Below are 12,502 nucleotides of genomic sequence, written 5' to 3'. Positions count from 1 at the left end.
TATTTAATAGCTAAAATAGTTAAAATAATTACAAAATTACCTGTAAAATAAATCCTAACCTAAGTTACAATTAAACCTAACACTACACTATCAATAAATTAATTAAATAAAATACCTACAATTACCTACAATTAAACCTAACACTACACTATCAATACATTAATTAAATACAATACCTACAAATAACTACAATGAAATAAACTAACTAAAGTACAAAAAATAAAAAAGAACTAAGTTACAAAAAATAAAAAAATATTTACAAAACATTCGAAAAATATTACAACAATTTTAAACTAATTACACCTACTCTAAGCCCCCTAATAAAATAACAAAGACCCCCAAAATAAAAAATGCCCTACCTTATTCTAAATTACTAAAGTTCAAAGCTCTTTTACCTTACCAGTCCTGAACAAGGTAGGATGATCTTCAGGGGCTTAGTGTTAGGTTTATTTAAGGGGGGTTTGGGTTAGATTAGGGGTATGTGGGTGGTGGGTTGTAATGTTGGGGGGAGTATCGTATGTTTTTTTTTACAGGCAAAAGAGCTGAACTTCTTGGGGCATGCCCCGCAAAGGGCCCTGTTCAGGGCTGGTAAGGTAAAAGAGCTTTGAACTTTAGTAATTTAGAATAGGGTAGGGCATTTTTTATTTTGGGGGTCTTTGTTATTTTATTAGGGGGCTTAGAGTAGGTGTAATTAGTTTAAAATTGTTGTAATATTTTTCGTATGTTTGTAAATATTTTTTTATTTTTTGTAACTTAGTTCTTTTTTATTTTTTGTACTTAAGTTAGTTTATTTCATTGTAGTTATTTGTAGGTATTGTATTTAATTAATGTATTGATAGTGTAGTGTTAGGTTTAATTGTAGGTAATTTCGTTAGATTTAAATTATATTTAAGTTAGGGGGGTGTTAGTGTTAGGGTTAGACTTAGCTTTAGGGGTTAATACATTTATTAGAATAGCGGTGAGCTCCGGTCGGCAGATTAGGGGTTAATAATTGAAGTTAGGTATCGGCGATGTTAGGGAGGGCAGATTAGGGGTTAATACTATTTATTATAGGGTTAGTGAGGCGGATTAGGGGTTAATAACTTTATTATGATAGCGGTGCGGTCCGCTCGGCAGATTAGGGGTTAATAAGTGTAGGCAGGTGGAGGTGACGTTGTGGGGGGCAGATTAGGGGTTAATAAATATAATATAGGGGTCGGCGGTGTTAGGGGCAGCAGATTAGGGGTACATAAGGATAATGTAGGTAGCGGCGGTTTACGGAGCGGCAGATTAGGGGTTAAAAAAAATATGCAGGGGTCAGCGATAGCGGGGGCGGCAGAATAGGGGTTAATAAGTGTAAGGTTAGGGGTGTTTAGACTCGGGGTACATGTTAGGGTGTTAGGTGCAGACGTAGGAAGTGTTTCCCCATTGACAACAATGGGGCTGCGTTAGGAGCTGAACGCAGCTTTTTTGCAGGTGTTAGGTTTTTTTTCAGCTCAAACAGCCCCATTGTTTCCTATTGGGGAATCGTGCACAAGCACGTTTTTGAGGCTGGCCGCGTCCGTAAGCAACTCTGGTATCGAGAGTTGAAGCTGCTTTAAATAGCAAAAAATATCCTTTTTTGGAGCCTAACGCAGCCTTTATGTGGACTCTCAATACCAGAGTTATTTTTATGGTGCGGCCAGAAAAAAGCCAGCGTTAGCTACGCTGGTCCTTACCGACAAAACTCTAAATCTAGCCGCTTGTTTGTTGTAGTTTTTCAATAGCAAAATCCCATCCATCTATTACCTTATTTGAAGGAGCCAGTTCAAACCTGTTACTTTTTACAAGGCTTGTCACTGTAATTTTGATAGCCAATAAAAAAAAAGTTATTCCTAATCTTTACCTCCTTAAAAAAACATTAACAAACAATTTTGCAGTTACTTATCAACTCTGATGACGCTAATTAGAGACCATTAAGAAACAGGATTAGGATTATGACATCTGCAGTGTGTACTTCCAGTTCTGAGAATGGGAAAACCCGCTATGTTTAAACATATGTTACAGGAAAAGAGGAGCAACATAAATAATGTTATAATAAAAAGAATATTGCAAAGTTTTTTTCCTACACATAATAAAGTATCTCACAATATAATATATAATCTTATAGAGACTTTGCAATTTACTTCCATGATCAAATTTGTTTCTTTCTGTTAGTATCCTTTGTTGAAAGAGAAATAATTTACTACTGAGAGCTAGCTGAACCATCAATTAGCAGCTAACTCCCAGTAGGGTATTGCTGCTCTCAAGCCTACCAAGGTATGCTCTTCAACAAAGGATAACAAGAAAATAAGTGAACTGGAAAGTTGTTTAAAACTGCATTTTATTTGATTTATTTTTACATTTTGCCTGCCCATTTAAAGTAAATGTCATGTTTGATGACTTGTTTTGTTAAAATACTTACCTTTTATTCTTGAAAGTCGTTCCAGCTATTCCCCCTCCTGCCGCTCGTCACTTCATACTTCAGCAATGACGAATACGGCATCCTCCAATCACGGCTTCCCCCCCCAGGGGAATCATTGCCTGGGGCAACGCCGTGATTGGAGGAAGCCAAATTCGTCATTTTTGCGACGGGCGGGGGAAGCGCTGGAGCGGCTTTCAAGATTAAAAGGTAAGTATTTTAACAAAACGAGTGAAATGTAAATTTTTAGGAATGAAAGTGCCCCTGTTTTTAATAGGGTTTTAAAAAAACGGGTACTGATTGATCAAACTTGACATTCACTTTAAGGGGATAAATAATTTTATATAATGCTACGTTAACTGTCACTACCTTCACCACTAAGCATCTTGGTGGTGCTTGACAGGGAAATGGGGATCTTTTCAAACGCCCTGTGTGAAGACATTTTTTTTATTTATTAGTAATTTCACTTTTTTTTTTTTTAAAGATACTAATAAAGCATCTACAACAACAAGTAAGTGAGCTACAGAAGGATAAAGACTCCCTGGCTGTGCTTCGTATTCGAGAAGAAACGCTGCAGAAGGAGGTAACACAGTTATAGAAATTAGTGTAGTCATTTGCTTTAGCTCTCTTATTACTGCATTTTTATAAATATATGTAATTAAAGCTCACTATTATCTCTAAACAACAAAACTTAATAGGACAGTGCTAACATTGACATCACTGTTAGCTTTGATTCTATTTCTGAAATAGAAGTATGGCAGTGTGGGCTTAACTCTGCTCAAAAGATTTACTGATGAAGAAGAAATGTTGTGATGAGTTGCCTTCAAATAGTCAAGTACCTACATGCAGGTTCCCCACCAAACCAAATTAGTCCTGTGTGTGTTAGCATTTGTTTTTTAGAATGTGACTATGCTCTCACTTAGCTAATAATCGTTTACTTCAGAAGCAAGCAAGGAGCGTGTTGGGCTTTTCAATTGTATTGTTTATTTTTCATAGATTTTGCCTCTTTTTATACCCAATGGATTTCTTAAGTTTGCATATTCTTATTTTGGATCATTTTACTACAATATCTCTATTTTGTGCATTTGTTAACCTTTTGGTATCTGTGTTTCTTAATTAAATTCTGCTAACAATATTGTTATCTAAAGATTACAGGGTAGACTTTGTTGAGCACATATATAAAGCATTATCTTGGCTCCCCCAATAGCAGTCACCAACAAAGACTGTTTATCTTTACAGAAGATGGACAAACCATAAGCTTTAACTTTTTACATGGCGTAAGTTCCAACCACTTTCACACACATTGTTTTTGTAATTCTCCCAACTGCAGGGAACTCTGATTTCAAGCAAAGCTTTTTGTCTACCATTCTGGAGCTATGGATTTTTAGTTGAACTTGCTATTTTGTATGCATTCTTGATTTATATAGCACATCTAGGCAACATTCCCCGCTCGCTTTTTCCCAGAAATACCTCATATACAATGTTACCATGTTAAACAGTATTTTGGAGCAAAAAAACTGAGAATTTGCATATCTTACCCAGAATTCTCTTGTTCAATGGTAACATTGTATATGAAGTATTTCTGGGAGAAAGCGTGCGGGGAATCTTGCCTAGATGTGCTAATTTCCTATGCAAATATTTACATTGATTTAATTTTGAGACATGGAGGATTTTAATTTCAGATTTTTATCCCCCCCCCCCCCTTAATTTTAATGAATTTTGGTTTAATCTTGAAAATAGCTTTACCAATGCAGCAACCAGAAATCTATCTCCTACTGATGAGTTCCAAAAAGAACGAAACAGGCTGTATAGTCAGTGATTTCTGGTTTGCTGTAATAATCCTGTTAAAAGGATAGCTGTGTTAAAACAGTATTTTGAAGCAAAAAAACTGAGAATTTGCATATCTAATTTGCATATCTTACCCAGCATTCTCTTGTGCAATGGTAACATTGTATATGAGGTATTTCTGGGAAAAGCGAGCAGGGAATCTTGCCTAGATGTGCTAATTTCCTATGCAAATATTTAAATTGATTAAATTTTGAGACATGGAGGATTTTAATTTCAGTTTTTTATCTCCCCCCTTAATTTTAATGAATTTTGGTTTAACCTTGAAAATAGCTTTACCAATACAGCCACCAGAAATCTATCTCCTACTGAAGAGTTCCAAAAAGAATGAAACAGGCTGTATAGTGAGTGACTTCTGGTTTGCTGTAATAATCCTGTTAAAAGGATAGCTGTGTTAAAACAGTATTTTGAAGCAAAAACAACTTAGAATTTGCATATCTAATTTGCATATTTTACTCAGAATTCTCTTGTGCAATGGTAACATTGTGTATGAGGTATTTCTGGGAATCTTGCCTAGATGTGCTAATTTCCTATGCAAATATTTACATTGATTTAATTTTGAGACATGGAGGATTTATATATAATACAGTTCTTAAGCAATCGTCTACCTTCCCAGTACCTGATTCTGTTTCTGATTTGATTACAAATGAATGGAACAAACCTGTGATTCCCTTTGTTCACCAGAATGTGTTCAATCAGATTGTGGATTCTTTGGGGTCTCCCAGAGATAGATCTTATAGCCTCTTGTTTCAACAATAATCTTCCCAGGTTCTTTGAGAGGTCCAGGGATCCTCAAGCAGAGTTAGTGGATGCTCTAGTCGTTCCTTTGTCTTTTCAGCCTGGTTATTTGTTTCCTCCTCTGGTACTTCTACCTGTAGTGATTTCCAATATAAGCCTAGAGAAATCTTCAGTAATCCCGATTGCCCCAGCTTGGGTTCGCACGATTTAGTATACAGATCTAGTTTAAATTTCCATCTGTCCTCTTGGCCTCTGCAGTCAGACCTTCTGTCTCAAGGTCAATTTTTCCATCTGGATCTCAAGTCTCTGAACTTGATGGCATGGAAATTGAACGGTTAATCCTTAGACAAAGGGGTTTCTCTGATTCTGTGATTGAAATCTTAATTCATGGTTTTTCTTCTTAAACAGGGAGAGTCCACAGCTGCATTTATTACTTTTGGGAATTCAGAACCTGGCCACCAGGAGGAGGCAAAGACACCCCAGCCAAAGGCTTAAATACCTCCCCCACTTCCCTCATCCCCCAGTCATTCTTTGCCTTTCGTCACAGGTGATCCTGAAGGGGTTGTTTGGAGACTATTTTATCTTCTCAAACTGGATTCTAGTTTTGAGCTCTACTCTGGGGTGTTGTCCCTCGGGCCCTTAGATATAATCTCTGTCTCTGGGATGCTTAGCGACCATCCAGTGTCCAATGACCTTTGGCTATGACTAGTGTTCACGGCTGGAGTCTGCTAAACTTCTTTTGCAGGTGGAAGCCTGTGGCTTCATCTAGAGCATGATAATATTTATGGTGCTATTTTTAGAAGGTTCCTGGGGGTGGTTTTTAGCTCTCGATTGCTCTTTCATAGTGCGGATTGCACGCTGTGTGAGGTCTACCTTGTCTCTCTAGGTCTCCAGGGTTGGGATGTTAGAAGGTCCCTTGGACTTCCATTCAGATAGGGGTAGGGGTTTGTTCCTCACTTCCCTTTGTTCGGTCATTGGAGTTTGTTCTCTCTGCGTTTTTGTCCTATTGCAACCTTGGTTTGATTTGGAGTTCGGCTAGGGTTCCTTTTACCTTAGCTTGTTGGTCTTTAGATCTCTGTTGAGTTCTTCTTCCCTTCAGGTGGTATGTGGAGGTCCTCTTCCCTCGGGTCAGGGGTAAGCTTAAGTGTGGGCTTGGAGCCTGTAGGATTTGTCTCCTCAGAAGGCTTTGTGTTCGGTGGAATCTACTGATTCTGAGTGGTTTCTATCTGGGGCTTTGCTGGTTTTGACTGATGGGCAAGTTACCCGGTCCTTTCAAGTTTTATCCTTCTGTTTTCTGGTAAACAGTTGTTTTTTGTCAGGTGTTGGGTAATTTCAGGCTGTGGTGCCTTCCGAATGGACCTCCTCATCTACCCGCCCTTCTTTTGCATTCAGTGTCCTCTATAGCTTGGGTATTGTTTTCGCAAAAGTAATGAATGCAACTGTGGACTCTCCCTGTTTAAGAAGAAAAACTTAAATTATGCTTACCTGAATTTTATTTTCTTCTGATGGGGAGAGTCCACAGCTCCTCGCCCACGTTGTTATATGGGGCGGCCGTTTATTTTTTGTTCTTTTGGCAACTTTTTCACCCTGATATTTCTCCTGGGGGATGAGGGAAGTGGGGGAGGCATTTAAGTCTTTGGCTGGGGTGTCTTTGCCTCCTCTTGGTGGCCAGGTTCTGAATTCTCAAAAGTAATGAATGCAGCTGTGGACTGTCCCCCTCAGAAGAAAATAAAATTATCAGGTAAGCATAAAGTTTTTCCTGGCATTCTTTCAGAATTCCTAGGATTTTGCAGTTCTTACATGATGGTCTGGATAAGAGCCTATCTGCCAGTTCTCTGAAGACGCAGATTTATGTTCTTTCAGTTTTTTTGTTCCATAGGAAGATTGCTAATCTTCCTGATAGTAATGGTTTTGTTCAGGCGTTGGTTTATATTAAACCTGTAATCAATCCAATTTCTCCTCTGTGAAATCTTAACTTGGTGTTAAGGGTTTTGCAGGCTCCTCTTTTTTTAACCTATGCATAAACTGCTTTCTTGCAAAGTGTTATTTATTTTGGCTATCTCTTCTGCTAGAAGAGTTTCTGAATTATTGGTTCTTTCTTGTGATCCTCCTTATCTGATTTTTCATCAGGATAAGGCAGATTTACAGACTACTTTTTGACTTCAGGTTGTATTTTCAGACAACATTAGCAGAGAGATTGTTGTTCCTTCTTTGTGTCCTAATTCCAAGAATGCTTCAGCAAGATCTTTTGCATAATTTGGATGTGGTTAGGGCATTGAAATATTATATTGATGCGTGTTTGTTTATTCACTGTTCTGGTCCTAGCAAATGTCAGAAAGTTTCGGCTGTTTCTTTGGCCTCTTGGTTGAATTATTTGATTCACAATGCTTACCTGGAGGCAGGTCAGCCTCCCACCGCAACAGATTACTTTCCACTTCTTGGGCCACCAAAAATGATGCTTCAGCTGACCAGATTTGCAAATCAGTTGTCTCAGTTCTTTTTTTTTTTTTTTTGCCTGTTTGATTTATTTTAAGTGCAATATATATATATATATATATATATATATATATATAATTTTTTTAAATGTTTTTTTTTGGGAGGGGGGGTTGTAGATTTAATTTCTCAGTGAAAAAGGGTGTTTTTAAATTCCTTCCTTTATGTTATTACTCGTGGACTCCACAGCTTGGGTATTAGTTCTCAGAAGTAATGGATTGTGCACTTTCACCACCATGAAAGAAATGGTGGTGAGAATTATTTGGCACATCTTTTTTTTCCTGCTCCTTTTATGGCTCTTATTCCTTTTTCTTACATCACTTGGCTATACATTAGACTGAGGTATGTGAGCAGTGGGAGGGGTTCTATAGGGCTCTTGGGGGTTTGGAAATCTTTGTTGCCTCCTAGTGGTAGAGAAGAGTAATTCCCATAAGTAATGGATCGTGGACTCTCACTACCATGAAATAAATGAATTGATTATGTAAACATAAATTATGTTTTTGTGATGTAGTTGTAGAAATAGCTCACATGCAAAAAGTGCTATACTGTTTTTTCCGGCTAGACGAACCTTATGGCTCAAGTCATGGTCTACAGAAATTGTTTCCAGAAGCAGACTCTTATATCTTCCCTTTTTCGAGGGAAGATTTAGTTTGGATCAGGCCTTGATGCAATTATTGCAACAATCACTAGAGTTAAGGTAGTTTTCCTGCCACAAGATAAAGCTAAAAGCAGGATTAGGTCCGCTGGATGTTTGCACTTCATTCATCAGAACCAAGAGGTTTCCAATACATCTACTCAGAGGACATACTTCTCAAAGACCCCTTGGAATCCCAGCTTTTCCTGCTCAAAGTCAAACAATCCAAAAAGTCCCCTCCTGCCTCTAAGTGTGCATGAAGAAACAGCCCCCAAGCCAGACAACATTCTGGTTGGGGGCAGATTTAACCTTTTTTTCAAGAGGCCTGGGAGAAGTCGGTTCAATATTCTTTAGTGTTAAACATCATTTGCAAAGGGTACCAAATAGGCTTTAAAACAAGACCTCCTCAAGGAGGATTCTTCCTGTCTCATGCGCCTTGATATCCCTCAAAGGCTAGTGCCTTCTTGGCTTGTGTAAAACATCTGGAAGCAATGGGACTGATCAGCTCCCATTCTGCTTGTGGAACCTTTTTTCAAGAGGCCTGGGAGAAGTTGGTTCAATATTCTTTAGTGTTAAACATCATTTGCAAAGGGTACCAAATAGGCTTTAAAACAAAACCTACTCAAGGAGGATTCTTCCTGTCTCATGCGCCTTGATATCCCTCAAAGGCTAGTGCCTTCTTGGCTTGTGTAAAACATCTGGAAGCAGTGGGACTGATCATTCCCATTCTGCTTGTGGAACAGAATAAGGGTTTCTACTGTTAATATTTTCAAAGAGGGAAGGAATTTTCAGCTTATATTGGATCTCAAAACCCTAACCAAATTACTAAAAGTACTACTAAATACGGAGACTATACTTCCTTTAGAGAAGGAGGGTCAATGTATGTCTTCCACCGACTTATAAGATGCCTATTTAGTTATCCCTATTCCGTCTGTGATATTTCCAGTTTAGGATTTTGCGACAGTGGAATGGAGATTACCAGGATTTGTCTCAGAAGATTTTACTGAACTACCAGTCCATTCTTCAAGGGCCTCCTTCAAGCCAACATGGGTGGTTATCACCACAGACATCATCCTGACAGGTTGGGTTGCTGTCTGGGGGTCCCAAAGGGCACAAGGGGTGTGGTCTACTCGGGAAGCAAAATTACCAATCAACATTTTGGAACTCTGTGCAATCTTCAGGGCCCTTCAGAATTGACCCAGCCTAATGCAGGATTTTTTTCTTAGGTTCCAATCAGACACTGTTACAGCAGTAAAATAAATAATCAAGGCAGAACACAAAGGTTTCTTGGCAATGAAGGAAAAAGCCCACATTCTCTATTGGTCAGAGGGCAATTATTTAATAATTGCGCTGGAATTCTTTTAGAATTCCTAGAGTGCTACAGTTTTTATAGGGTGGTCAGGGAAAGCCAAATGGCGGCTTTAATTCACATGGTATTATTGGTGACGGGGAAGACTCCCCGGGCACATTACTGGTCATTCCACTGGAACAGTTGCCACTTCTTATGCCTTCCACAATGAAGCTTCCATTAAGGAAATTTGTAAAGCAGCTACTATTTTTGCATACTTGTACTAAATATTATCACTTTGACATGTTTACCTCTTCAGAGGCTGCTTTTGGCAGGAAAGTTCTGCGGACTGCTGTGCCTATTCGCTTACATACCCGCTACCTACTGTTATCCTGCCTTATTTCATGGTGGTCTCATGGACTTCATTTTTTGAGTATAGGATCCCACATGTGATGGCTTGCGGACTCTCACCATTTTTTAAAAGGAAACAAAATGTATGCTTACCTGATAAATTCATTTTCATTAAGTTTCATGATGGCGAGTTCACGTAACCCACCCTTATTTTCTTATTTTTTTTGTTTAGCTTGCACTTCACTTACACTGCTTTATCTTTCCTGCTTCTCTGTTTTACTCCTTTCTCTAGGCCATACGTATGACTGTGGGATTCTGGGCTAGTTGTAGGGATTAAAAGCTCAGGTATGTTGGGTGTTTTGTTACCTACTGGAGTTTAATCCAACATGTAATGTGGACTCTCTTATAAAAGAATCAATATACTATGTCTTCATACTGTCGAGGCATCTAAATAATTTCATACAGCAAGCAGGAGGACACTATACTGAAATATATACAAAGTAAATAAAGTTCCCTGCGGTTGGGAGAATTACAAGAAGCATATGTGTGTAGCCATCAAACACCAGTTAACTCCTCTAAGTAACTCCTCATAGTCTATTGCTGCTCCTGAGTCTACCTAGTCATGCGTTTCGACAAAGGACAGGAGAAAATCGAAATACATTTTATAATAGATGTAATTTAAAAAGCTTCTTATAGTTACATACTCTTTGTTAACCATTAATGTTTCATTTTGACTTTGTCATTGCAGAGATGTTTGTATGTTGTTGATGTAACTAATCTCTTTATGCAATTTTAAATTTTGCTGTGCAATTTCTGTTAAAAGTTATTGATAATTTCCTGTTTGTTACAACTGTTTATTAAAGGCCTTGTTTTGCTTCTTAGTTTAATTTTTTTTTTCCTTAATAAAAGATCACAAAGCTCTTGAATGAATTAAAAGAAGCAAAAGATTGTCACAGCCCAGAAATGAAACACTTTTCAGCTTTGGAATATAAGATAAAGAACATGGAGCTAAGGCATTCTCAAAGAGAACAGGAGCTTCAGCAGGTATTGTAATGCATGAGTCGTGCTTTTTATAATCAGAGAGAACTAGAATCAGCTATTTGTAATGTGACTATTGAGAAAGTGGATCACTTTTTGGTGAATAAATTCACACTCTTTGGAATTAGGAAAACGTCAGAAAAGTCTTCAAAACCCATTTCTCTTTTTAAGTGTATCCAGTCCACGGATCATCCATTACTTATGGGATATTCTCCTTCCCAACAGGAAGTTGCAAGAGGATCACCCACAGCAGAGCTGCTATATAGCTCCTCCCCCAACTGTCATATCCAGTCATTCTCTTGCAAGCCTCAACCAAGATGGAGGTTGTAAGAGGAGTGTGGTGTTTTATACTTAGTTTATTCTTCAATCAAAAGTTTGTTATTTTTAAATGGTGCCAGAGTGTACTGTTTATCTCAGGCAGTATTTAGAAAAAGAATCTGCCTGCGTTTTCTATGATCTTAGCAGAAGTAACTAAGATCCATGGCTGTTCTCACATATTCTGAGGAGTGAGGTAACTTCAGAGAGGGAATGGCGTGCAGGTTTTCCTGCAATAAGGTATGTGCAGTTAATATTTTTCTAGGGATGGAATTTGCTAGAAAATGCTGCTGATACCAAACTAATGTAAGTAAAGCCTTAAATGCAGTGATAGCTACTGGTATCAGGCTTATTAATAGAGATGCATACTCTTATAAAAATGTAATATAAAACGTTTGCTGGCATGTTTAATCGTTTTTATATGTATTTGGTGATAAAACTTATTGGGGCCTAGTTTTTTTCCACATGGCTGGCTTGAATTTTGCCTAGTAACAGTTTCCTTAGGCTTTCCACTGTTGTAATATGAGTGGGAGGGGCATTTTTTAGTGCTTTTCTGTGCAGATAAAAATACTGACAGAGACATTCAGTTTCCCTCTGCATGATCCAGGACATCTCTGGAGGGCTCAAAAGGCTTCAAAGAGTAGAGCTGTGGCAGTTGTTGTGACTGTTTGAAGAAAAAAAAAAAAAAAACGTTTTTGTCTTTTATTATTCCATTTTGGGTATTAAGGGGTTAATCATCCATTTGCAAGTGGGTGCAATGCTCTGCTAATTTGTTATATACACTGTAAAAATTTCGTTAGTGTAACTGCCTTTTTTCACTGTTATTTCAAATTTTGACAAAATTTGTGTTTCTTAAAGGTGCAGTAACGTTTTTTATATTGCTTGTAAACTTGTTTAAAGTGTTTTCCAAGCTTGCTAGTCTCATTGCTAGTCTGTTTAAACATGTCTGACACAGAGGAAACTACTTGTTCATTATGTTTGAAAGCCATGGGGGAGCCCCATAGGAGATTGTGTACTAAATGTAATGATTTCACCTTAAACAGTAAAGATCAGTCTTTAACTATAAAAGAAATATCACCAGAAGATTCTGACGAGGGGGAAGTTATGCCGACTAACTCTCCCCACGTGTCAGACCCTTCGCCTCCCGCTCAGGGGATGCACGCTAATATGGCGCCAATTACATCAGGGACGCCCATAGCGATTACCTTGCAGGACATGGCTGCAATCATGAATAATACCCTGTCAGAGGCATTATCCAGGTTGCCTGAATTAAGAGGCAAGCGCGATTGCTCTGGGGTTAGGAGAAATACAGAGCGCGCAGATGCTGTAAGGGCCATGTCTGATACTGCGTCACAATATGCAGATCATGAGGACGGAGAGC

The 12,502-nt window shown here is 38.3% G+C and overlaps 1 protein-coding gene across 1 annotated transcript in view; it reads left to right on the top strand.

Annotated features, from left to right (window-relative positions):
• Nucleotides 1-12,502, top strand: part of CEP162 (centrosomal protein 162) — a 450,005-nt gene that overhangs the window by 420,647 nt on the left and 16,856 nt on the right. Inside the window, exons 25-26 of the mRNA XM_053710490.1 lie at nucleotides 2,904-3,002; nucleotides 10,678-10,812. Coding sequence (XP_053566465.1) covers nucleotides 2,904-3,002; nucleotides 10,678-10,812 — 234 coding nt within the window. The remainder of the gene's footprint in view (nucleotides 1-2,903; nucleotides 3,003-10,677; nucleotides 10,813-12,502) is intronic.

Source organism: Bombina bombina, chromosome 4 (genome assembly GCF_027579735.1).
Source record: "Bombina bombina isolate aBomBom1 chromosome 4, aBomBom1.pri, whole genome shotgun sequence".
NCBI lineage: Eukaryota > Metazoa > Chordata > Amphibia > Anura > Bombinatoridae > Bombina > Bombina bombina.
The sequence above is the reverse complement of the archived record's forward strand: the minus strand, read 5'-3'. Positions and strand labels throughout refer to the sequence as shown.